Source organism: Oncorhynchus gorbuscha, linkage group LG17 (genome assembly GCF_021184085.1).
Source record: "Oncorhynchus gorbuscha isolate QuinsamMale2020 ecotype Even-year linkage group LG17, OgorEven_v1.0, whole genome shotgun sequence".
NCBI lineage: Eukaryota > Metazoa > Chordata > Actinopteri > Salmoniformes > Salmonidae > Oncorhynchus > Oncorhynchus gorbuscha.
Genome location: NC_060189.1, coordinates 26,279,120 through 26,306,661, shown reverse-complemented (window position 1 = coordinate 26,306,661; position 27,542 = coordinate 26,279,120). Strand labels below are relative to the sequence as shown.

The 27,542-nt window shown below is 42.9% G+C and overlaps 1 protein-coding gene across 2 annotated transcripts; it reads right to left on the bottom strand.

Annotated features, from left to right (window-relative positions):
• Positions 1-1,986: 1,986 nt before the first annotated feature.
• Positions 1,987-24,529, bottom strand: LOC124001923 (proline-rich membrane anchor 1-like). 2 transcript variants are annotated; one of them, XM_046309087.1, is made up of 4 exons: positions 23,586-24,529; positions 22,482-22,623; positions 18,892-19,018; positions 1,987-4,218 (listed from the first exon to the last, which is right to left on the bottom strand). In XM_046309087.1, the coding sequence occupies exons 1-4, from the start codon at positions 23,766-23,768 to the stop codon at positions 4,119-4,121; spliced, it is 552 nt and encodes a 183-aa protein (XP_046165043.1). In that variant the 5' UTR covers positions 23,769-24,529; the 3' UTR covers positions 1,987-4,118. The 2 variants fall into 2 exon arrangements, with proteins under 2 accessions (XP_046165043.1, XP_046165044.1); XM_046309088.1 differs by lacking the exon at positions 23,586-24,529 and adding an exon at positions 22,808-23,572.
• Between the last annotated feature and the right edge of the window lie 3,013 nt (positions 24,530-27,542).

The window sequence follows — 27,542 nt, the reverse complement described above, 5'->3', positions numbered from 1 at the left end:
TCATCTCTTCAGTAGGTCCTATGATTGAGTTTAGTCTGGCCCAGGAGTGTGAAGGTGAATGGAAAAGGCTCTGGAGCAACGAACCGCCCTTGCTGTCTCTGCCTGGCCGGTGCCCCTCTCTCCACTGGGATTCTCTGCCTCTAACCCTATTACAGGGTCTGAATCACTGGCTCACTGGTGCTCTTTCATGCTGTCCCTAGGAGGAGTGAGTCACTTGAGTGGGTTGAGTCACTGACGTGATCTTCCTGTCTGGGTTGGCGCCCCCCCTTGGGTTGTGCCATGGTGGAGATCTTTGTAGGCTATACTCGGCCTTGTCTCAGGATGGTAAGTTGGTGGTTGAAGGTATCCCTCTAGTGGTGTGGGGGCTGTGCTTTGGAAAAGTGGGTGGGGTTATATCCTTCCTGTTTGGCCCTGTCCGGGGGTATCATCGGATGGGGCCACAGTGTTTCCTGCTGCAGTAGTTTGTGTCGGGGGCTAGGGTCAATTTGTTATATCTGGAGTACTTCTCCTGTCTTATCCGGTGTCCTGTGTGAATTTAAGTATGCTCTCTCTAATCCTCTCTTTCTCTCTTTCTCTCGGAGGACCTGAGCCCTAGGACCATGCCTCAGGACTACCTGGCATGATGACTCCTTGCTGTCCCCAGTCCACCTGGCCGTGCTGCTGCTCCAGTTTCAACTGTTCTGCCTGCAGCTATGGAATCCTGACCTGTTCACCAGACGTGCTACCTGTCCCAGACCTGCTGTTTTCAACTCTCTAGAGACAACAGGAGTGGTAGAGATACGCTTAATGATCGGCTATGAAAAGCCAACTGACATTTACTCCTGAGGTGCTGACTTGCTGCACCCTCGACTACTACTGTGATTATTATTATTTGACCATGCTGGTCATTTATGAACATTTGAACATCTTGGCCATGTTCTGTTATAATCTCCACCCGGCACAGCCAGAAGAGGACTGGCCACCCCTCATAGCCTGGTTCCTCTCTAGGTTTCTTCCTAGGTTTTGGCCTTTCTAGGGAGTTTTTCCTAGCCACTGTGCTTCTACACCTGCATTGCTTGCCGTTTGGGGTTTTAGGCTGGGTTTCTGTACAGCACTTTGAGATATCAGCTGATGTACGAAGGGCTATATAAATAAATGTGATTTGATTTGATTTGAAGTGGTTGTGCTTCAAATGGTCTCCCTTTTAAAATGTCCTACAGAATGTGCAAGGAGAAAATCCTCAAGAATATTGACCAATTGATTCCTTTATGACCTAGCTACCAGAGCCCATAGCTTTTTCCAATTCTATTATTATCTATTGAGGTGGGTATGTTCCACATATTCCCAGATTGTTGATCGATTCGGGTTTGTCAGCTGTTCTATTCAGTCACGCTTGTGGGTCACAGTGGTCAGAGTGCTAGCAGAGTAGAAGTGGTTGACCAGTCCTATGTACGTGGTCTGTATGCACAGAGAATGTCCGTGCCAAGACCTGACACCAAAGGAACCCCAGTGGCCCACAAGTTGTCCCGTTAGCATGATCAAGCCTCAGGGGGATGGCTGTGTTTGATAATAGCTGTTCATTAAAAATGAACAGTGTGAGACAGATTGAGAACACGTCCTGTGCCCAGGGGGAGCCCCAGGAGAAGACCAGTACGGAGCTCTCTGAGACACAGAAAGGAGAGGCACCATGGGGACAGGCTAAAAATAACACCTTTATCATTAACACGCAGTGGATTTATCAATGTTGTACCGTATGCCATTCAATTAAAACATGTTCTCATTTTGTCTCTTCTTTTTTTGCTTATGTGATAGATAAGACTATAGGCCTATCTTTCTATAGACCTATTTACAACTGAAAAAGCCAGCAACTTAATCAACTGAATGTACATTATTGAATTTATGTCTCCTTTGGTATATAATGAATAAATTGTGCAATAACTTTTCATTGCCAAATATACATGAATGGTTTGCTCCATAAACATGACACCATTGATTCAATTCTAATTGGTAGCACGTTGTTTAATTTCTACTATGTATAAACATATTTTCTGTTACACTGTACATGTAATTACAGTCCAGAAGGCAGATATTTTTAAATATCAATATTTACATTCATGCATCCATGATCATTTCCCTCAATGTACAGTATTAGTGACGCATCTTCAGTATCTGGGTACATTATAGGGTATATGATAATACCTATGCATTCAGGGGTGGACTGACCATCTGGCATTTCAGGCAAATGCCAGATGGGCTGCTCCATTTTTTGCCATGTGATTCTTGCACAAAATTGGATTTTTTTTGGCTAATAATGGGGTCCTCAGGGAAGACAATGGGCAAATGTGGGGGCCTCGAGGAAAGAAATGGGCTGGTGTGTTAGAAATGACAGGGCCAATTTTTGGTCCCAGTCCACCCCTGTATGCAAATCACAATGCAAGGTCTGTGTTTACAAAATTCAACAGTAATGGAAAATTTCAGAGTTACTGCCAGACATCCATCTATTGTGCTCTCTCTCACACTCAAATACACATTATATACAGATGAACTGCACCTATGCCAAAAAGTAGCTTAATAATTGATTGATGCTTTAAATCAACTGTTTACGGTTTATAGCCGTAATATATATATAAACAGGTTTATATATTTATCACATGTCCCTTTTGAGGCCATCCTCTCTGCAACTTAATATCCGGATTAGCCTCTGTTTAGAATCCTGTCCTCCACCACACAGCACTTGAGCCCTGGGCTCATGTGCACTGTTTCTATAGTGATGGGTTCTCCCCTTGCTGAAAGGTGGAACAATTAAAGACTGCAAAATCACATCAGAACATGGCAAAGGGCTTCTCACTGTCCACCACTGCCTCCCCTGGCTGTCTAACCACTGAGATGTGACGAAACAAAATGTAATATGACGTTAGTATTGTCGGGGGCATTCACCTGTGATAAGACTCGAGGGTAGTACAGAACAAGCTGCTAAAAGCATGGTCCGACAGCACACATTCACAAACTCAAAACACAGAAATCCCCATCATATTCGCTGAAGTCACAGGGGAAGAGAAAAAGGCATGTCAAACAGCAAGAGATGAACAATTGATACCCAAAACTCATTGCAGAGCAAGCTGAAGTGTTTACTGTGTCAGTAGCAAATGAACAGTGGGCTTCAGTGGAGGCTGACTCATAATAACGGCTGGAACGGAGAAGATGGAATGGCATTTAAAAAAATGGAAATCATGTGTTTGATGTATTTGATTCCAATCCACTGATTCCGCTCCAGCCGTTACCATGAGCCCCTCCTCCCCAATGAAGGTGCCACCAACCTCCTGTGGTGTGCTTAAAGCATCAAAGCATTACAAATTAATGGTATGATTATTCAATAATTCATTAAAAAAAAACACATTTCAAATCATTAAAATGGAATTCATACGCAGACAATAAATACATAAATGAACAAATAACTCAAATCCAGTTCTCAGCTGTGTTGTTGGTATGGAACATAGGAACTGACTTGATCCCCTTCTTTTACTTCACTCTTGGTATGACCTGTATATATTTGTTTAATTGCATAGTCAGATAATCACTATACATCCCAAACCACACCTGCAACTGTGACAGTGTTGTACAAATTCTGCTTTTAAATATGAAAAAGGGTCTGAGGAGCATAGATGAGAGACAGCCCAAAGAGTAAAACCTGCATGCACAATTTCTTCACGATTTGGTCCTCGCAACCTCCTATCCCATTGCCGCCCTTCAACGTCTGTTCCTACATTATAGTTGCCTGTAAGAATTGCGGAGCTGTATAGATTGGTAGCCTAGCAGTCAACCATCCTCCTGTCAATGACACTTCGTGTTGACAACATGATGTTCAGTCTGGCGAAGTCCTCAATTCACTTTATTACTAGTTCTCTGAATCCACTTCAATGTTTTATTTTTATGTTCTTTTCACTACTTTCCTTTATCTGGAAGTTTCCTTTCATCCAGGTAACCTGCTAAGAGAGAAGGAAAGGCGTTAATGTGTTTTAAACAGGGCAACCCCTGTGGCGTTCTAGGTAATAGGGAATTGTTGCATTTTGGGTAGGATGGATGGTGGTGGTGATGGGTGGTTATGGTTATGCCAATTCCTCTTCCTGTCAGTGAACAGTCTACACCACAGTGTTGTTGGGGCCCATGGCTTTCTTGTTGCGTGCACTCATGGCATACTCTCCACGACTCATCCCGTTCTCCTCTTTCCGCTGTGGTTTCCTGCAAACAAACACAACTTATATTGACTGAAACTGGACAGTTTCATCTCCATCTCTTCATTCAAAGACTCAATCATAGATACTCATACTGACAGGTGTGGCTGCTTTGCGTGATGTATTGTTGTCTCTACCTTCTTGCCCTTTGTGCTTTTGTCTGTGCCCAATAATGTTTGTACCACGTTTTGTGCTTCTACCATGTTGTTTTGTTACCATGTTGTTGTCATGTTGTGTTGCTACCACGCTGTGTTGTCATGTGTTTCTGCCATGCTATGTTGTTGTCTTAGGTCTCTCTTTATGTAGTGTTGTCTCTCTTGTCGTGATGTGTGTTTTGTCCTATATTACATTTTTTATTTTTAATCCCAGCCCCTGTCCCCGCAGGAGGCCTTTTGCCTTTTGGTAGGCCGTCATTGTAAATAAGAATTTGTGCTTAAATCAAATCAATCAAAGTTTATTTGTCAAATGCGCCGAATACAACAGATGTAGACCTTACAGTGAAATCTTTACTTACAGGCTCTAACCAATAGTGCAAAAAAGGTATTAGGTGAACAACAGGTAAGTAAAGAAATAAAAACAACAGTAAAAAGACAGTGAAAAATAACAGCAGCGAGGCTATATACAGTCGTGAGGCTACATACAGACACCGGTAAGAAAAGCTAATTGAGGTAGTATGTACATGTAGATATGGTTAAAGTGACTATGCATATATGATGAACAGAGAGTAGCAGCAGTGTAAAAGAGGGGTCGGGGGGGCACACAATGCAAATAGTCCGGGTAGCCATTTGATTACCTGTTCAGGAGTCTTATGGCTTGGGGGTAAAAACTGTTGAGAAGCCTTTTTGTCCTAGACTTGGCACTCCGGTACAGCTTGCCATGCGGTAGTAGAGAGAACAGTTTATAACTGGGGTGGCTGGGCTTTGACAATTTTTAGGGCCTTCCTCTGACACCGCCTGGTGTAGAGGTCCTGGATGGCATGCAGCTAAGCCCCAGTTATATACTGAGCCGTACACACTACCCTCTGTAGTGCCTTGCGGTCAGAGGCCGAGCAATTGACACACCCAGCAGTGATTTAACCAGTCAGGATGCTCTCGATGTTGCAGCTGTAGAACTTTTTCAGGATCTCAGGACCCATGCCTAATCTTTTTAGAAGGCTGCGTTTAGCCCTGCAGCCTTGTGAATGTTGACCTGTTTAAAGGTCTTACTCACGTCGGCTACAGAGAGCGTGTTACACAGTCGTCCAGAACAGCTGATGCTCTCATGCATGCCTCAGTGTTGCTTGCCTCGAAGCGAGCATAGAAGTTATTTAGTTTAGCTCGTCTGGCAGGCTCGTGTTACTGGGCAGCTCACGGCTGTGCTTCCCTTTGTAGTCTGTAATAGTTTGCAAGCCCTGCCACATAGGATGACCGTCGGAGCCGGTGTAGTATGATTCAACCTTAGCCCTGCATTGACGTTTGGCCTGATGGTTTGTCACAGGGCATAGCAGGATTTCTTATAAGCTTCCGGGTTAGAGTCCCGCACCTTGAACGCGGCAGCTCTACTCTTTAGCTCAGTGCGAACTGACTTGCCTAGTTAAATTAAGGTTCAATAAAAATATTTAAAAAATGTAACGACAGTAGAGGTGCTTTATTTACCTTAAGAAAATACATAAATCATTCTACTCCTTAAGCCTGTGGTTGTTTACCTACGGAGAGATTGGATTTCATAGGCTGTTGTGGCTGGATGCACTGGTCAGTCATGCTCTCTAATAAGCTGAACAATAAAAAGTCACGTCGCTCTCAGAGCCACGAAAGGAGAAGATAAATCAAACAGAAGAGATGCTGGATGTGGCAATTAGACACACTCCATTGATATTCGATAACATTTTATTTTACCTCAGAGAAGAGCTTATGTATACATAGAACATCAAATAAATACTAATACTGTAATACTCTATGTGAGTGAGATCCCCTCTCTTGGTTATGTTGGTTATGCTGTAATGCTACTCTTTCTGTGAGCCACATTCTGATGCAAAACAAGCCGAAGCACATAATCCTCCGCTATTATTGGTCTGTGAAAAGCAGTATCCTTCAATGCAAGCCATTTTCATGCATCCCTCAGTGCTTTTGTGGTTATTATATTTGTCCAGTGTACTGTGTCTTCTATGCCGACCCCTTCAGCTGCTCTCCTCTGCACAGGCTTATGTAACCCAGAGACAGATCGGAATACATTTAGTACAGTCATTGTCCCACTCAATACTGTACACTGCCTTCAGTGGCACAGGGGGCCCTTAAGCTACATCTTAGCTCAGTGTCTCCTTCCCTCTCCTCTTAAAGCCACTGCTGGCCAGTCTGACCTGACGGACAGTCGTTCAGTCTAATCCAGACCAAGACTTTGCCCTGCCATGGGATCTTACTGGGATGACATTTAAATATTCAATAAAATATATTGTTCACTCTTAGGCATCATCCATAAATGCTATTTTTACAATTACTAATGCGATATATTCTTGCATAAAGAGAGTATTTACATCTCCATGGATGTTACAAGCCTTACTGTAGTACTAACTTGGAGACACTGAACTTAGAGTCCACTCATTAGTATAACAGAATGGTCACTAATGAGTACTCAGTAGCTTCCTGACTAGCTTCCTGTCTGGGGGTGACAGTTGGCTTCCTAGGTCTCAGGCAAGGTTACCCATCAGGGATTCAATGCACTTCCTGTGTTGTGCTATCCGTAAATGTAATCTGTAGGAGTGTGTCCTGTAGTGGGCCAGACAGTGGTGGTGGTGGTGGTATTGATGTCTACCCACAGACAGCGGCAGCCCTGCTGATAAACAGATGCTGTGTTCTCCTTCTGGGACCTAGGACAGCCTGGGAGAGGAAACTGCCGGGCCCAAGGGTACCAACACATCCTGTTGGGAAATGATTGGCTAGTGCTGGTGTGTGTGCATGTGCGTGCGCACGTGTGTGTGTTTGCTTTCCCAAAAACCTTAGTGGTGATGGCTACCCACAGACAGTGGCAGCCCGGATGATAAACACATGCTGTGTTCTCCTTCTGAGACCTGGGACAACCTGCCAGGAGAGGAAACTGCCAGGCCCAAGGGCACCATGGAACATTTTATTTTGCAACGTGACCCAAATGTACTACCCTCCAGTGCATGCATTATGACATTGGCTGAAATAGTATTCACATGTAACTATTTCATGTTTCAAAACAATGTCTTTATCCAGAGGAAGGGTACTGCTATGGGATCCCCTATGGCTCCTAACTATGCTAATTCATATGTGGGTTACATGGAGAGACAGGCAATTCTCAATACTCTCAAAAATGTTATTGTTTGGAAATGGTACATTGATGATCATTTTTGTTTGATGGAGGGGTGATGCAAAACAGCTCCAGGCGTTCCATGTTCTGAACTCTTGTTCTGAGCACCTGGAATTTCCTATGCAATCTGACACACGCCAAATCCGTTTCCTTGATCTTCTGATTTTGTGTGAGGATAACAGTTTGTTGAGGGCTGATAGCTGTTACCCGCGTCCCTTGAAAAACAGTTTGCCCTACAACCAATTCTGTCCAATCATAAGATTTGACAAAAAAAACATCATATTGACAGAAACATGGCTGAGATGCAAAGAAAATTCAAGGAAAGGGGATACAAAAATGGTCAGATAAATACTGCCGATGAGGAAACCAATACAAATCTCCTAAAAAGAAACATTCTTGCGTTCTTACTACTCACTATTCAAAGTGCTCTGAATGAATTAAGGGTATCGTTCACAAACATTGGCACATTTTAAGATCTGATGACAGTATAGGTATAGGGCTCCCGATTGGAGCAGGGGTCTAAGGCACTGCATCTCAGTGCAAAAGGTGTCACTACAGTCCCTGGTTCAAATCCAGGGTGTATCACAACCGGCCGTGGTTGGGAGTCTCATAGGGCGGCGCACAATTGGCCCAACGTCATCCAGGTTTGGCCGGGGTAGGCAGGCATCGTACAGTAAATAAGAATTTGTTCTTAACTGACTTGCCTAGTTAAATACATTTTTAAAAATAGGTAATGTGCTTTCAGACCCTACCTTGTTTGTATTCTCACGGGGCAGAAATCTCTGAGATCAATTGGTAAACATTGATTTACCTTCCCAAAATAACCCCACACAATGTCTGTCTGAGCTCAATGCTCACTTACAGTGCCATTGCAGAAAGAAAAAGTATGTGAACCCTTTGGAATTACCTGGATTTCTGCATAAATTAGTCATCAAATTTGATCTGATCTTCATCTAAGTCACAACAATAGACAAACATAGTGTGCTTAAAAACTAATAACACACAAATTATGGTATTTTTATTGTCTATATTGAATACATAATTTAAACATTCACAGTGTAGGTTGGTGATAAAAATAATTTAAATTATGTGCGTAGGATACCTACTGTTTGTGTGGAAGTATGTGCGCAGCTATAAAATGGATGTCTTTATATAATGGACTTCAGAGCGTTCTCGTGAATAAACACTTATATTTTTGTAAACTGGGACTCTTGTCTGCTTCATTCAACCAGAATCTTACAAACACTGGGTTGCAGACTGACTAAATTAATTTAAGTTTATGAACATTGATAACGAAATTCTCCTAACAGTTCGAAAAAGTATGTGAACCCCTAGGCCAAGGACTTCTCCAAAAGCTAATTGGAGTCAAGAGTCAGCTAACCTGGAGTCCAATCAATGAGATGAGATTGGAGATGTTGGTTAGAGCTGCCTTGCCCTATAAAAAGAGTTTTAGTTTGCTATTCACAAGAGATCTCACAAGACCTAAGATTAAGAATTGTTAACTTGTATAAAAGCTGGAAAGGGTTACAAAAGTATCTCTAAAAGCCTTGATGTTTATCAGTCCATGGTTAAACAAATTGTCTATAAATGGAGAAAGTTCAGCACTGTTGCTACTCTCCCTAGAAGTGGCCATCCTGCAAAGATGACTGCAAGAGCATAGCGCAGCATGCTCAATGAGGTTAAGAAGAATCCTAGTGTCAGCTAAAGACTTATAGAAATCTTTGGAACATGCGAACATCTCTGTTGACGAGTCAACGATACGTAAAACAGTTCATGGGAGGCCACCACGGATGAAACATCAAAACCTTATTTCAACTGTAAAGTATTGTGGAGGGAGCATCATGGTTTGGGTCTGCTTTGCTGTCTCAGGGCCTGGACAGCTTGCTATCATCGACAGAAAAATGAATTCTCAAGTTTATCAAGACATTTTGCAAGAGAATGTTAGGCTATCTGTCCACCAATTGAAGCTCAACAGAAGTTGGGTGATGCAGCAGGACAACGACCCAAAACACGGAAGTAAATCAACAACAGAATGACTTCAACAGAAGAAAATACACGTTCTGGAGTGGTCGAGTCCTGACCTCAACCCGATTGAGATGCTGTGGCATGACCTCAAGAGAGCAGTTCACATCAGTCATCCAAAGAATATTGCTGAACTGAAAACGTTTTGTGAAGAGGAATGGTCCAAAATTCCTGGTTAAGGTTATTGCTGCCAAAGGAGGGTCGACCAGTTATTAAATCCAAGCGTTCACATACTTCTTCCACCCTGCAAGGGGAATGTTTACACGGTGTGTTCATTAAAGACATAAAAACGTATAATTGTTTGTGTGTTATTAGTTTAACCTCTCTGGGATATGTGGGACGCTAGCGAGAGAAAATGCAGAGCTCCAAATTCAAATAAATTACTATAAAAATCCAAGTTTCGTGAATTCACACATGTAAGATACCAAATTAAAGCTACACGTGTTGTGAATCCAGCCAACATGTCAGATTTCAAAAAGGCTTTTCGGCGAAAGCAAACAATGCTATTATCTGAGGATAGCACCACCGTAAACAAAGAGAGAGAAGCATATTTCAACCCTGCAGGCGCAACACAAAATGCAGAAATAAAAATATAAATCATGCCTTAACTTTGACGAGCTTCTTCTGTTGGCACTCCAATATGTCCCATAAACATCACAAATGGTCCTTTTGTTCGATTAATTCCGTCGATATATATCCAAAATGTCCATTTATTTGGTGCGTTTGATCCAGAAAAACACTGGTTCCAACTTGCGCAACGTGACTACCAAATATCTCAAATGTTACCTGTAAACTTTGCCAATACATTTCAAACTACTTTTGTAATTCAACTTTAGGTATTTTTTAAAGTAAATAACCGATCACATTGAAGACGGGATGATCTGTGTTCAATACAGGAAGAAAACAAAACTGACGATACCTTTCTGGTCATGTGCCTCTAACAAACAATACACTTGAAGTGACCCTCGTTTTGAACAGGGCTACTTCTTCATTACACAAAGGAAAAACCTCAACCATTTTTTAAAGACTGGTGACATCCAGTGGAAGCGGTAGGAACTGCAAGAAGGTCCCTTAAAATCTGGATTCCCAATGAAAACCTATTAAAAAGAGAGTGACCGCCTGCTACATATGTTCTGCTTTACTCACAGACATGATTCAAACAGTTTTAGAAACTTCAGGGTGTTTTATATCCAAATATACTAATAATATGCATATCTTATCTTCTGGGGATGAATAGCAGGCAGTTGACTTTGGGCATGCATTTCATCCGGACGTGAAAATACTGCCCCGTCACCAAGAAATTAAGCAGACTGTGTTTGTCTATTATCGTGACCTAGATGAAGATCAGATAAAATTGTATGACCAATTTATGCAGAAATCCAGGTATTTCCAAAGGGTTCACATACTTTTTCTTGCCACTGTACAAATCTAGATCCTTCAAACACTCCCAAACAGGGAAAGAGAGAATCTTATAATTTGTCCTTGTGAAAAAAATTATGTTGGCAAAACAAAGCGCAAATTAAAAGTAAGAATCTCTGAGCATCCATAGCACCATTATGTGCAAAAAACTGGACGTACCCAGTTGCGGCCCACTTTTTGGAAGCAAACCACTCTATTTCATCCCTTTGCTATATCGGAATCGAAAACGTCACCCTCCATAGGAGAGGGAGTGACCTTGACAATGTATTGTTAAAATTAAAACGAAAGGCCACCTGGATCTTTAATTTAGAGACCATTACTCCATTCGGACTCAAAGTAGAGTTTGATCTCCTGAGGTGCTGATGAACTGTTGAACCCTCTACAACAGGGGTGTCAAAGTCAAATGGACGGAGGGCCAAATAAAAAATTTAGCTACAAGCCGAGGGCCGGACTGTTAGAATGTTCATTGAAAATGTTTTAAATGACGCATATAGTCTAGTGAACCTAATTGAACCTACTGAAAACCTAACAAATATATTCCAATATGATCAGATAAATAAAGCAATATTTTCTTATGGCTCTGTCAGTAATCTTTAATTTTCAACAGACACAAAAGACAAATTTCCTTTATATAAAAATCCCCATAACATGAACATTAAATGAAAGAAACCGGTATTCAAGGCACCATCAGTAGCCTATATTTTCTATTTTAGCAAAAGTGGGCTAAATTTACTTCAAAGAAAAAAACAATAATAGCAATTTTCTATCATCCACTCAACTGAAATATTTTTAAAATATAATTGGATTGAAATACAATAAAATAAAGTGCAAAAATCTATTAATCAAAAACAACACTTTGTTTAAGGAGAAGTAACATGCAGTGAAAACAAATATTAAACTTTAACTTTTAAACTTGAACTGAGTAAAAACTCTAAATATGTGATTGCACAGTAATGTTCACTTGTTTGAGGTTGAGGGTGATACTTGGTGGTGTCCCATCTTTTCCACAAGTTCATCAATGTTCGGGGTAAGGCTCTGAGCTGAGGAAATCCTCAGAATTGAGTGGAGGTGTTCAGCAGTAAGTCGACTTCTGTGTGATGTTTTGTTCAAGTTCATCAAAGAAAACAGTTGTTCACACAGGTATGTGCTGCCAAACATAGACAACGTTTGAGCAGCCTGGATGCGCAGCTGGGGCATTGTGTCGGGAGGAAACGGGCGAACTCCGCAGCACCCACTGCCGCATATTTTGCCCTCAGTGCATCATTGCATTGGAGGTCAATCAACTCCATTTGGAGGTTTGGTGGTGAGCTTTCCACGTCAACAGCAAATGGGTTACCGAGCAGTTCCAACCTGCTTTTTTGTGCTTCAAAGTCAGCAAATCGGCGTCGAAAGTCAGCGGCAAGCATACCTATTTTATCAGCCAACTGTGCGCTCGGGAACGCACTGGTAGAGAGCTTCTCTTTCATGGTCTGGCAGCTGGGAAAGTGGCTCAAATTTTCTTTCCGCATCTGCGTCTCCCACAGAGTCAGTTTGGTTTTAAATGCCTTCACTGTACTGTACATATCAGAGATGACACGATCCCGACCCTGCAGCTGCAAGTTCATTGCATTCAGATGACTCGTAATGTCACACAGAAAAGCCATTTCACACAGAAACATTTCGTCTCGGAGTTGTGTTGTGTCTTTCCCTTTGCTGTCCAAGAACAGACAAATCTCCTCACGAAGCTCGAAACATCTTTGAAGCACCTTTCCCTGGCTTAGCCATCGCACCTCTGTGTGATAAGGCAAATCACCATGCTCCGTTTCTAACTCCGTCAGAAATGCCTTGAACTGGCGGTGATTCAAACCTTTGGCTCTGATAAAGTTAACTGTGCGCGTGATGATGCTCATTACATGCTCCATTTTCAAGGCTTTACCGCACAACGCTTCCTGGTGTATGATACAATGATAAGCTGTCAGCTCACCTGTCGCGTTTTCCTCTTGCATCTTTTCCCGTATCTTTGCCACCAGTCCGCTCCTGTGTCCACACATCGCAGGTGCTCCGTCGGTTGTCAAACCCACGAGTTTTTCCCAAGGCAGCTCCATCTCATTTACACATCTTGACACCTCTTCATACAAATCATGCCCCGTAGTTGTGCCATGCATAGGACGTAAAGCCAAAAACTCCTCTGTCACGCTTAGGCTGGAGTCCACTCCACGGATGAAAATTGACTACTGGGCAATGTCAGAAATGTCGGTGCTCTCATCCACAGCCAAGGAATATGCAATGAAATCTTTTCCCTTTTTCACAAGCTGCTCTTTTAGATTGATGGACAACTGGTCTACTCTCTCGGCAATGGTGTTTCTGCTCAGACTCACATTTAAAAAGAGTTGCCTTTTTCTGGGCAAACTTCGTCACAAACTTTAATCATGCAGTTTTTGATGAAATCCCCCTCCGTAAATGGCCGGGCTGATTTAGCGATCTCTTCTGCCAAAATAAAACTGGCCTTGACAGAAGCCTGGCCTTGTGATTTGGCTTTTTTGAACAGAGCCTGTCGAGATTTGAGGCCTCGTTTTAATTCCTCTGCCTTTTGTAGCCTTTGTTCCATGTCCATATTCTTGTTTTTGTCCGCGTGTTTCGTTTCATAATGTCGTCTCAGATTATACTCTTTCAGTACCGCCACACTTTCTCCACACAGAAGACACACAGGTTTTCCAGCTACCTCCGTGAACAAATACTCCGACTCCCACCTTGTTTGAAACCCCCGGTTCTCAGTGTCCACCTTCCGTTTTGCCATTTTTGATGGGTATCTGAAAGTTAATTTTACTGTGATGCTGACAACTGCTGTGCCAATAAATATTGAAATGAAGCAGCCTACTGCTCGGTGCATCACCGTTGCATTGTGGGAAATGTAGTATTGGTGCGTGTAAAAGATCTGCGGGCTGCCGGCTTGCTGCGGTCTGCGGGCCGGTTCTAATAATAAATCAAGATCATCCCAGGGGCCGTAAAAAACCTTCTCGCGGGCCGGATGTGGCCCGCGGGCCTTGACTCTGACATATGTGCTCTACAACCTCTGTGATTATTATTATCTGACTTTTCTGGTCATCTATGAACATTTGAACATCTTGGCCATGTTCTGTTATAATCTCCACCCGGCACAGCCAGAAGAGGACTGGCCACCCCTCAGAGCCTGGTTCCTCTCTAGGTTTCTTCCTAGGTTCTGGCCATTCTAGGGAGTTTTTCCTAGGCACTGTGCTTCTCCATCTGCATTGCTTGCTGTTTGGGGTTTTAGGCTGGGTTTCTGTACAGCACGTTGTGACATCGGCTGATGTAAAAAGGACTTTATAAAGACATTTGATTGATTGATCTGAAGCCATTCTTGTGATTATTGTCTTTTTGCTAGCCATTGTAAATCATGTTTGTAGGACTATGTAGTCAAATTGTATCTATGATCGTAAGTTATTCATTCATGCTTTTTTATATGTTCTATCTATACCTCTAAATCAACCAATGAAATCAAGTCACAGCTGGCCATGATTACAGACACCTGTGTGTCCTTTCAAACTATTTAAACCTGCAGTGTTTGTCATTATAACCTGATGAAGACAGCCTGTCGAAAAACGTTGGCTATTAAGCTCCTAGAATGTGCAGCTCTCCTTTTCTTTTTCAAGGGCCCAAGGGTACCAACACATCCTACTGGGACAGTATTGGCTGGTGTGTGTGTGTGTGTGTGTGTGTGTGTGTGTGTGTGTGTGTGTGTGTGTGTGTGTGTGTGTGTGTGTGTGTGTGTGTGTGTGTGTGTGTGTGTGTGTGTGTGTGTGTGTGTGTGTGTGTGTGTGTGTGTGTGTGTGTGTGTGTGTGTGTGTGTGTGTGTGTGTGTGTGTGTGTGTGTGTGTGTGTGTGTGTGTGCATACTTTTATGATTGGAGATTGGTAGGGGAGTTGGGATACACCAGACTTTCCCACTGAAGTCTCCATGGACCACTGAAAAGGTGTTTAAAGCCCCATAACTTTCTCCACTGGCACTGATCTAGTCTCAAGTCAATGATCATCAATGTTTTTCTAGCAGGCCACCATAGAGGGCAGGGTGTTCGGGCTTCACAGCGACCTCTACCCAGCCCTTCAATAATAGATGTCATGCTGTTGACACGTGGCAGGTGGCTACACAAGACTTCACAGGTCAGATTAATATTTCATATCAAAGCTGTGCAATCGCAGCACACGTCCGTTTGAAGTTTGGGGAAGGGATAATGTTGAGGTTGGGACATGTGTTGAGCTGTTTACAGTTATTCTCATACCATCTGGACATTAGAGGAACATGCTACTGTTTAAAGACACCTCATAAAGTGTTTTCACTTTTCACTGTTTCGGAAGTGTAGTAATGAAATATCATAAAACCAGAATATTATATATGCTTTGTAACAAATTCATTAAAGATACAGTATATTTTGCTTCCTCGTGAAATCTTTAACTGAATGGTTATGCTGGATTTACCCTGAATATAAACTGTCCTGATTTGTCCTCCTTGCTGGACAGAAATCCCAGAGGAGCGAGTAATTGAGAAAAACAGGCACAGTGTGTTGTCTTGTTTTGTTGTGGTGTTTAGATTCCCCGCATTGCTGACAGCATGGACTGCAGCATCATGTCTGCTGTTTGGATAGCACAGCACTGTCACACAGCACGTCTGAATCCTGCTCTCCATGCTCACAAACATCAACTCCCTTGATGCTATGAACTGAATTGAATGGAATTGGATGAAATGGGTTTCGTCCAACCTCTTTGCCTCTGACAAATGACTGGTGGAATAAGATTATGAGACAACAAAACAACAGGCCAAATGTCTGCAACCCAGCTAAGGGACAGTCGGGGCTTGCAGAGATAGCTCCTCTAGTGTCTGTGCTGCTGGGGCCTTGGCCACACTCCAGCTGATTTTCATTGGGAAAGCCTTGAGCACTGAGGGGCTGGACGGGCTATATATAACTGTTTCTGTTTTTGTCACTGACAAAACCTCTCTCACGTTGTTATTGACTAAGACACCCAATTACTGCTGTTTCCCAGCTTTGGTAGACAACATTCATCTGTCTCTGTTTCTCTGACTCTTTTCCTCTCTACATTCTTTCTCTCCCTCTCGGTCAGAGAGGATCCATGACAATTTTTAAATCAATATTTTTGATTAATTCATTACCTCTGTTTCCTCAGACTGATTTGTTATTGGCTCAGGGCTAATGTGGGCAGTCAGACTGGACCTTAGCATTTCTCCCTCCTCACTCAGTCACCAGGGATGGAGGCTTGGCGAGGCACAAAGTCTGCAGTCACAGAGCCCACCTCCATAGGAACTTCAGGACACGACCCGCTTGCATGTATAAAAGATGTAGCCTGCGACTGAATGACTGTGCAAATTAATTCATAAATAATGACTTGGGTTTGGGGCTACAGCGGCCCGTATTGCAGCAACACTTTCCTGCCATAGCTGCATTAAAAAAGGTGCCCCTTGGCTACAGAGGGGGCTGGTGAATTGCCATAATGAATTCCAGAGCCAACCTCCCATTACTTACACTGCCTGATTTATTTATTTATTAACTAGGCAAGTCAGTTAAGAACACATTCTTATTTTCAATGACGGCCTAGGAACAGTAGGTTAACTGCCTGTTCAGGGGCAGAATGACAGATTTGTACCTTGTCAGCTCAGGGGTTTGAACTTGCAAACTTCTGGTTACTAGTCCAACACTCTAACCACTAGGCTACCCTGCCGCCCCTGTTTGTTGTTTGAGAAAATGATAAATATAATCCTACTGAGGAAAGACATATGTAACATCCAGTCTTTACACAGTTTTATGAATAACAATTTGATGTATTCAAACAATGTTCAAAAACATGTCTCCAGCTGTGACTGTATATCTTCTTTAGTCACACTGTGCCTGTTAGCGTGTGTGTGTGTGTGTGTGTGTGTGTGTGTGTGTGTGTGTGTGTGTGTGTGTGTGTGTGTGTGTGTGTGTGTGTGTGTGTGTGTGTGTGTGTGTGTGTGTGTGTGTGTGTGTGTGTGTGTGTGTGTGTGTGTGTGTGTGTGTGTGTGTGTGTGTGTGTGTGTGTGTTTATCATGTGGGTCTGTGTGCACAGTATGTGGGTGTTTAAGTGTCTGAACATGTGTGTCTGAGTGCCTGTGTGACACTGCCTGAATGTCAGACAAGGAATTAGGTCTTGGTTGTGCTGCAGGCTAAAACCCCACATGCAGTGGTGGAAAAAGTACTCAATTGTCATACTTGAGTAAAAGTAATGATACCTTAATAGAAAATGACTCAAGTAAAAGTGAAAGTCACCCAGTAAAATACTACTTGAGTAGAAGCCTAAAAGTATTTGGTTTTAAATATGTTTAAGTATCAAAAGTAAATGGAATTGCTCAAATGTACTTAAGTATCAAAAGTAAAAGTATAAACCATTTCAAATGTCTTAAATTAAGCAAACCAGACGGATAAGCAGGAGCACACACTAACACTCAGACATAATTTACAAACGAAGCATGTGTGTTTAGTGAGTCCACCACATCAGAGGCAGTGGGGATGACCAGGGATGTTCACTTGATAAGTGTGTGAATTGGACCATTTTCCTGTCAAAATTTAACGAGGTCTTTTGAGTGTCAGGGAAAATGTATGGAGTAAAAAGTACATTATTTTCTTTAGAATCATAGTGAAGTAAATGTAGGCAAAAATATAAATAGTAAAGTACAGATTCCCCCCAAAAATGACTTAAGTAGTACTTTAAAGTATTTTTACTGAAGTACTTTACACCACTGTCCACATGGCCTTTCCTCCGATGAGCCAATCCAAACAGAGGGAAATAGTTCACATCGTCACTACAGCGACAGGGTCATGGGCTTTCCTCCGATGAGCCAATCCAAACAGGGGGAAATAGTTCACATCGTCACTACAGTGACAGGGTCATGGGCTTTCCTCCGATGAGCCAATCCAAACAGGGGGAAATAGTTCACATCGTCACTACAGCGACAGGGTCATGGGCTTTCCTCCGATGAGCCAATCCAAACAGGGGGAAATAGTTCACATCGTCACTACGGCGACAGGGTCATGGGCTTTCCTCCGATGAGCCAATCCAAACAGGGGGAAATAGTTCACATCGTCACTACGGCGACAGGGTCATGGGCTTTCCTCCGATGAGCCAATCCAAACAGGGGGAAATAGTTCACATCGTCACTACGGCGACAAGGGTCATGGGCTTTCCTCCGATGAGCCAATCCAAACAGGGGGATATAGTTCACATCGTCACTACGGCGACAGGGTCATGGGCTTTCTCCAGTAACCCATCTTGGCTTTACATTCACATCGATTCAGTTGCTAGTCTAAAAAGCTCTGTACAATTATGCAATTCAAAATCAGCCCACGCCAAGAAATAAAACAGGGAAGTATTTCAATGTCTAGAACACTGCTGACAGGAACTGCTGACTATAGCGCAGGTCTTTCAGATCATTGGGTTATTCCCAGTAAGATTATAGATATCATTTCCATCTAACTTGCTTTATGGAGAAAGCTGCATTGTGTAACATTATGTATGATATCCAGTATTAACGAGTGACAGTGTAATGACTTGCTGTTGGTAGAGCTTTCCAGATGATCCCTGTGACCTGTTCCATTACTGTGACCTCTGAACACCCTCTGACCCATAACACAGGCCACGTGTCCTTCTTTAGAGCAATAACAACATGGCAATGACATAGCGACAAACCCCAGAATCAAATATTTTCACAGTCACTAATTATTGTTGTAACCTGAGCAATGTTTCAGGTTGTGTTGAAAGCTTAATAAAATGCAGAATAATTGAATTGGAAAGGAATATATCGTTTTTTTTGTGTTTAGATTGATGTATTCCGAATGGATGTCGGCTATACGAATGACAAGACGCAGTCTTTTCCATGCCAATCTTGTTGACATAGGTAACTGACATACCTCTTTATGGCCTTGTAGCAGATGATCATGGCTGAAAGGAGGAAAACAGCCGAGGCACAGCCCACTGTTCCAAGCACTAGGATCTCCATCCACCATGGCCTCGACAGCGGCAGAGGGGACTCAACCACTGGGAGTGATGAGGAGAGGGGGATGGATAAAGAGAGAAACATCATTAGCCTTCAAACACAGCACTAGCGCTTGGCCGCTAATCCAGATTAGGTTATCATGCAAACTGCTTTAGCCTAGATCCTGTGTTTGTCCTACAGTATGTATTACATCATAAATGCTTCATAGACAGCCATTCTGTCTTAGGACGGCATGATGAAAGCTCATCATTAATGCAGCAACACCACACCCCATGTTGTAAATCAACTTGCCAGTGATCTGCTTGAAAATGGATTGATTCTCAACCTTCTATCACTATACTATTACACCATAAAGCTCTGGGCCTGATTTGCTGCCTTACTCTGGATAGCAGGGTAATGCTCACCTGTTCATCAAATTCTTAGGTTAAATGTTCAGAGATATCTAACCCTGCTCCATGAATCATTTCAAATGCAGTCAACCTTTATTACACAAGCACTCCCTGTCCAAACTGATTCCACCTACAGGAGCACCATGTTATGGTCACATGTCTGACTGAGGGTTAGGACTATGTACAAGTACAAGGACACACACCAGGGAACGTATATTACACTCAGTGCAGCTTAGCAACAAACAGTGTCTGAATGGTGTACTCCATGCCCTCACCATCTCTCTAGACCTTCGCCTGTTCTCTCTCTCAACATGTTTTTTTCTCTAGCCACGTGCTGTTTTCGCTCTCTCTCCCTTTCAGTCTCCTCTTTTTGTTCAAAGGTGAATAGCCTACCATAGAGATAGTTAAAAGCTTTGTGGCACTGACAATACTGCTCAGTTTGACAGGAGGGAGATCTTAGGGGTCCCCAGCAATAAGCATGTCTCACTCTGTCTGAGCCGGAATCCATTTGACTGTATCTAAGTATTAAAACACGAACTGAATATAGCTCCCCAACCCACTGCCAAGAGTGTAATGATGGCTGGGTTTAATAATGTAGGTTTATCATCCATGTTTATCATGCAAAACAACACATCCCATGCATTCAGAGTATAGTTTTGTTGTGAATGAGAGGGAGGAATTGACTCCATGGTAACGCACAACACGCAGCAATGCTGTGGAATATTTAAACACTTTAGATTTATCCAGAGCAAATGACATGGCACGTTTCTCCCCAGCACACCACGTCATAAGTCAGTTTGAATGTAAAATCTCCTTTGAGCCCAACTTCAGTTCTAATCCTGCATTTTGGATTCAATTCAGTCAGGGGTACGGATCTACTTCAGTGTGATAAAGCTCTCTCTTTTGAAGGGACTTCTGAGCCATTTTTTAGAGCACATACTTTTACTCAACACTGCCAATTTGCCTCATTTAAAACTTTTTGTCAATACAATCTCTCTCATTGTCCCACTTCTTCATGCATATTCATGTATTATTTTGGGACCAGTCCAATCAGCTCCCTCATGCATCTGGCACACACCAAAACAAACAGATTTTACAGCAGCAATGATTACAGTTCAATCCTTTACTTTGAAGTTTGCCTCTGTTATTTATTCACAAAGTTCTCGCTGAGGCCAGATGACCAATGTTTTGCCTCCTTCCCAATACGTGAACAGCATAAATACGTGCCTTCTTCCCAACCTTCCATAGACTATGATTTAAAAATGCTATTTTCACATTTTGCTCCTAGAAATTAATACTTTTTTTTGCCAAGCCAAGAGGTTTTGCTTTGCCATTGTAATGGTTCTCTTCTTTTCAAACCACATAATACAGAACGACATGCTGAAATGTACAGTCAGAGAATTCAGAGAATCTCGTAGAATCATTCAGGGAACCTTCCATGCAGTGGCCTTGACAGTAGTCACAGAAAGATCTAGAAGCATAGAAAAAGAACAACAGACATGCATAAACATACACACATATTGTGCATCTATTTGTATTACGCTTTAGATTCATAAACAGGGAATTAGAATAAGGTGACACAATACCCAGCCAATAAACTGTAGACCACATTTACAGTTAAGACCCGATGGAAGAGTACTGCGTTCATGATCGACGACATTGTGGACTTATATGTTAGGTAGGTTAGGTAAGTTAGAGTCACAGTGGTCACTGACAGCCCTATCTTCTATTCATAGATGCCTCACTTGGTAATTTAGGAGGAAAGAAGGCCTATCTGAATTGACCAGACAGAGGAAATCATTTCATCTGATTGATTGAACCCTTTCCACAGCTGTCTGTTGACCATTTAACGATGAAGTGCCCCTGCACACTCTCAGTATGAAGTGTTTCAGCTGACTGATTTTCAACAGTCTCAGTGTTAACCTGGGCTGAGTGCACAATCAGCAATGCCTGTCCCATATTTCATAGCACTGCTCATTACATGATTAATGACAACATACACCAGTTGTATTGACAAACTATCCTCTTTCCACCATCGCAATGTCATACATTGATTCATATAGTTGATACAACTAATTTGTCAATGACAAGAATGTCCCCGTATCAGATCAGAAACATATCTGATCATTAGTTAAGCACTGAAATATGTTGAAGGAGAGATGGAAACAAGTAAGGCAAGAAACTCGGGAAAAATACAGAAAACTGTGTGGCAACGAACACACGCACACACACACACACACACACACACACACAGTCAGTGGTCCCATCTTGACTTACAAAATGAAGACGGGACTGCCGGGACAGTTCATTAGCCTTCTTATCTGTATCAAAATCCTAATTTAATGAACTCATCTGTGTTTTAACAAGGGGGTCCTCGAGGGGAAACCAAACCACTGAGCCTGGCAGGACAGGAGGCAGAGATTTCACAGGCAACTGTGTACTCCCGAAGGTAAAGCCAGGCACAAATGATCCCTCTATTCTGCTGTGAACATCCTGCCGGCTCCAGTATCAGGCACTTGTAGTCTTCTCAGAAAAAGCCTTTCTCCGTCCACACACACCACACTCTTCCACTACTCAGAAACCTCATGTGAGAAGATGCAAACACTTCATTCCACTACAGATGGTCTGGTAGAAAATCAGAGTAGCAAGACACTTCATTCCACTACAGATGGTCTGGTAGAAAATCAGAGTAGCAAGACACTTCAAGTGTAAAGGTTTAGATAGATACAGGTACTGGAAGTGAGCCAGTTGTGAGTGAAACAGGTGACAGTGAGACAGGATAGTGAGACAGGAGAGTGAAACGGCAGAGGCTGGTTGGTGCGGTGTGAGACAGGTGTGAGTTAAACAGGTGACAGTGAGACAGGATAGTGAGACAGGAGAGTGAAACGGCAGAGGCTGGTTGGTGTGGTGTGAGACAGGTGAGTGAAACAGGTGACAGTGAGACAGGATAGTGAGACAGGAGAGTGAAACGGCAGAGGCTGGTTGGTGCGGTGTGAGACAGGTGAGTGAAACAGGTGACAGTGAGACAAGACAGTGAGACAGGATAGTGAGACAGGAGAGTGAAACGGCAGAGGCTGGTTGGTGTGGTGTGAGACATGTGTGAGTTGAGCCTTACCTGTGGCCAACAGTAGCCGTGGGGGAGGTGGGGGCGGAGGCGGGGGAGGAAGGGGAGGGTAGCTTCTACACTGGCATGCCAACTGGCAGTGTTCGCTCACTTTCTCAGCTACAGTCTGTGAGCATGACCTCTGGAGTTCACCCTTATGGACACACAGAGAGAGAGAGAGAAAGGGTTTAACTATTCATTATGCATTCAATAATATTTACTTTCATTATCCACCCCCAAAAGACATATTTCTGAAAAAGTCTGCCTTTTTAATGATTAAAAATGATTGCGAGATGAGAGCTTAGAATGTTGATATATGCCTACTGTAGCCTACTTACTGAAATGTCCTGCAGCATTAGTGCTAGTGCATCAGCAACTAAACCATCCGGGTTTGTGGTTTGGAAACCTCTGGATTTCCACTCAGTAGTACCCAAGATCATATCCCTCTACTATACTGCTTCCCCAGAAGCTGCATTCATAGACACACTGGATGGTACCATGCCTACGGCTGCAACCCTCTCCCTCAGAGAAACCACCCACCACCAGTGGGCAGTAGGCTGCCCTGAGGAGTGTGTGTGGGTGGACTTGGAAACTCGAGCAGATCACATTACACATGAACCTTGGCAACATCCCGCGCCTGCACAGCCGGCTCACTGCTCTCTGTAGGCAGCAACAAGGGCCAGGGGTTAGAATGCTCATCCTCAACATCATATTCCAGATGGGAATCTATAGCTCTCTATGTGCTACTTTCCAGGAGCCTACCACTTTCTGCCTGCCTTCCTGTGTGTGTGCTTGTGTGGGTGCGTGTGTAACAAATCACTTAATAGTATATTTCACATGAAAATATTGCATCAACTGACTGGGAACTACAGCTGATTACCACTCAAAACTTATCCATTGCTGGTGCAATAATGTGAGAGTGCAAAGGCAAGAGGCACATCAATAAACATATCGTGTTTTTTTAAAGTATATATTTGATATAACATAAAAATGTGACAAGAGCAGGATCAAAAGCTGCTATTACCAAAATCACCATAAAATAGAGCTCCACTTACGTTTGTGTAATAACTCGCCATGCGTAAAATTACAATAGGCGCGCACGAACACAATACCTACCTGGCATGAGAGTAAAACCAACGATAGAATGCAATGACCGAAAAGAAGAGGCCAAAAACTTAAAATAAATGGTATTAGATCTTGGACCAGCATTCCTCCTGAGCTCTTCTCGAAGACACTAGACAGCGTAGCGAGTAAACAAGCACGGTATGCATAGGATTGGACCGTTTGGGAAATTCTCATTCACCCTATCCAAGTCGTCGGCGACATCTGTGACTGGCGTCTCCAGAAATAGTTTATGCCATATTAATTTTTCTCTTGAATTTCCGTTGTCGTTGGCATATGACATGCAAGGAAAGCAGGTGACCAGGCAATCCCAATAATTCATATATCTAAAGTTATTTATCTGGGCACTCAAACCCAATCCGAATAAATGCGCTATAGGTCGATGTCCAGCGCTGTGAATCCAACCGATGCTCCGTTACTCCGTGTGATGTGAGAGCGGTAAACCGGACATAGGCTACCTTACATTCTTGCCTGTCAGCATGCATGTATGCAAATACTCAAGCCATCGAAGTTTGAGCAAATTATGAAAAAAAGATCCTTTGAATTATTGTCCAACACAACTCCCCCAAAAAGCTGCAGCCCCGTAACACATTTCCTCAGCTTATTTAATAAATCTTACTGTATTTACAAATATATGCAACTCTGGAGAGCAGAGCAAAGGGTTAAACTGATGCATCCCTCTGCCTAAAGACTATAGATTAGGCGGAGAGCCTCACGGTACCATCGCGCATTCAGTGCAAGTGAAACTCGCACTTGACGTCCTCGCGTAGTGCCGTTCCTTTCAGCTCATACTTGACTGCGAGTAGGCTCCGACCTATTCTCGAATACCACGAATGGTAGGAAAAGTTGATCAGACGAGAGAGGTTTATCGAGACACGTAGGTCGAAATGTCCAGTGTGCAAGAAAATAAGATTTATGAATGGTAAGAATAATGTTCACACCGGTCTATCCCGTTAAGCGGCTAGAAGACGATGAGAACGGTTAGGAGGGATGAAGCCATCTGAGGAAACCACTCAGAAGACTGGGTGGAAGTCAGGATTCAGATGTGGGCACATAATACACACCACAATAGCATATTGTAGAATATTGTATAACCCATATATGTATATACAAAACAATTAGTGTAAAATACAGAAACATGATGCCTTTACAGTAGTCCAGGCTATATACTGCGGTTTGAAATGTGGACATCAAGACTCAAGCTTAGAAACCACCAAGATTCAAGCTTAGAAACCATCAAGACTCAAGCTTAGAAAGCAAAATGTGATTTTTTCAAAGTTTGCGTGAAAAAGTATAGTAGGCTAAATAATGTTTATTCCTCATATCTTACTCTGTGGATGGGACGTACTAACATTGGGGCCAATTTTTTTATATATTTTTTATTTTTATTTCACCTTTATTTAACCAGGTAGGCTAGTTGAGAACAAGTTCTCATTTGCAACTGTGACCTGGCCAAGATAAAGCATAGCAGTGTGAACAGACAACACAGAGTTACACATGGAATAAACAATTAACAAGTCAATAACACAGTAGAAAAAAATGGGCAGTCTATATACAATGTGTGCAAAAGGCATGAGGAGGTAGGCGAATAACACAATTTTGCAGATTAACACTGGAGTGATAAATGATCAGATGGTCATGTACAGGTAGAGATATTGGTGTGCAAAAGAGCAGAAAAATAAATAAATAAAAACAGTATAAAAACAGTATGGGAATGAGGTAGGTGAAAATGGGTGGGCTATTTTCCTATAGACTATGTACAGCTGCAGCGATCGGTTAGCTGCTCGGATAGCTGATGTTTGAAGTTGGTGAGGGAGATAAAAGTCTCCAACTTCAGCGATTTTTGCAATTCGTTCCAGTCACAGGCAGCAGAGTACTGGAACGAAAGGCGGCCAAATGATGTGTTGGCTTTAGGGATGATCAGTGAGATACACCTGCTGGAGCGCGTGCTACGGATGGGTGTTGCCATCGTGACCAGTGAACTGAGATAAGGCGGAGCTTTACCTAGCATGGACTTGTAGATGACCTGGAGCCAGTGGGTCTGGCGACGAATATGTAGTGAGGGCCAGCCGACTAGAGCATACAAGTCGCAGTGGTGGGTGGTATAAGGTACTTTAGTGACAAAACGGATGGCACTGTGATAGACTGCATCCAGTTTGCTGAGTAGAGTGTTGGAAGCCATTTTGTAGATGACATCGCCGAAGTCGAGGATCGGTAGGATAGTCAGTTTTACTAGGGTAAGCTTGGGAGCGTGAGTGAAGGAGGCTTTGTTGCGGAATAGAAAGCCGACTCTTGATTTGATTTTCGATTGGAGATGTTTGATGTGGGTCTGGAAGGAGAGTTTGCAGTCTAGCCAGACACCTAGGTACTTATAGATGTCCACATATTCAAGGTCGGAACCATCCAGGGTGGTGATGCTAGTCGGGCATGCGGGTGCAGGCAGCGATCGGTTGAAAAGCATGCATTTGGTTTTACTCGCGTTTAAGAGCAGTTGGAGGCCACGGAAGGAGTGCTGTATGGCATTGAAGCTCGAGCTCGTTTGGAGGTTAATAATAATAATAATATATGCCATTTAGCAGACGCTTTTATCCAAAGCGACTTACAGTCATGTGTGCATACATTCTACGTATGGGTGGTCCCGGGGATCGAACCCACTACCCTGGCGGCGTTACAAGGGCCATGCTCTACCAACTGAGCTAGAGAAGGACCACAGGTTAGATAGCACAGTGTCCAATGACGGGCCAAAAGTATATAGAATGGTGTCGTCTGCGTAGAGGTGGATCAGGGAATCGCCCGCAGCAAGAGCAACATCATTGATATACACAGAGAAAAGAGTCGACCCGAGAATTGAACCCTGTGGCACCCCCATAGAGACTGCCAGAGGACCCTTTCAGCATGCCCTCCGATTTGACACACTGAACTCTGTCTGCAAAGTAATTGGTGAACCAGGCAAGGCAGTCATCCGAAAAACCGAGGCTGTTGAGTCTGCCGATAAGAATATGGTGATTGACAGAGTCGAAAGCCTTGGCGAGGTCGATGAAGACGGCTGCACAGTACTGTCTTTTATCGATGGCGGTTATGATATCGTTTAGTACCTTGAGTGTGGCTGAGGTGCACCCGTGACCGGCTCGGAAACCAGATTGCACAGCGGAGAAGGTACGGTGGGATTCGAGATGGTCAGTGACCTGTTTGTTGACTTGGCTTTCGAAGACCTTAGATAGGCAATTGCAGACCCTACAGAGGGAACGGTAGGAGAGGAAAGTTACATAACAATTTCAACGTGCATGCAGTCCTCTGTAAGTAACAGACACCGTTATCCATAGTCCATGTGTCTCTCTCACGACCTCAGTTGACAAGCCAATGTGGTGCTCTCAAAACATGAAGCCTAAGCAGCTCTCTCCATATAATGATCCTCTTCCTCCCTGATCAGCACAGAGTGGAGAGGGTTTCTGCACACTAAAGGTCAATTACTTCCTTTAACTAGAAAACTGCTCTTAACACTTTGGAGTGGAAAACACAAGACTCTTTAAAAGGTTAATTGCAGCTGTTACTTACTGTGATTGTTTTTGATTAAAATGGTTTAAAAAAGGATGTAATAGCTTCTTAGCAAAGGGCCATTTCTATCACTGTCTGGGAGTGGTCTGAGTGGGGAGGGGAAAACTGAAAATTTGCCATTATTGGCAGAGATATTTGGAACTTTTTTGTCAATGGTCTATTAAAACCTCTACAGCTTCTGTGGGTTCCCTACGGGACGGTTGATCTAACGTAGGCTAATGTGATTAGCATGAGGTTCTAAGTAACAAGAACATTTCCCAGGTCATAGACATATCCGATATTTCCAATTTACAGTAGCTATTACAGTAAAATAATACCATGTTATTGTTTGAGAAGAGTGCACAGTTATGAACTTTAAAATGTATTAATAAACCAATTAGGCAGATTTGGACCATC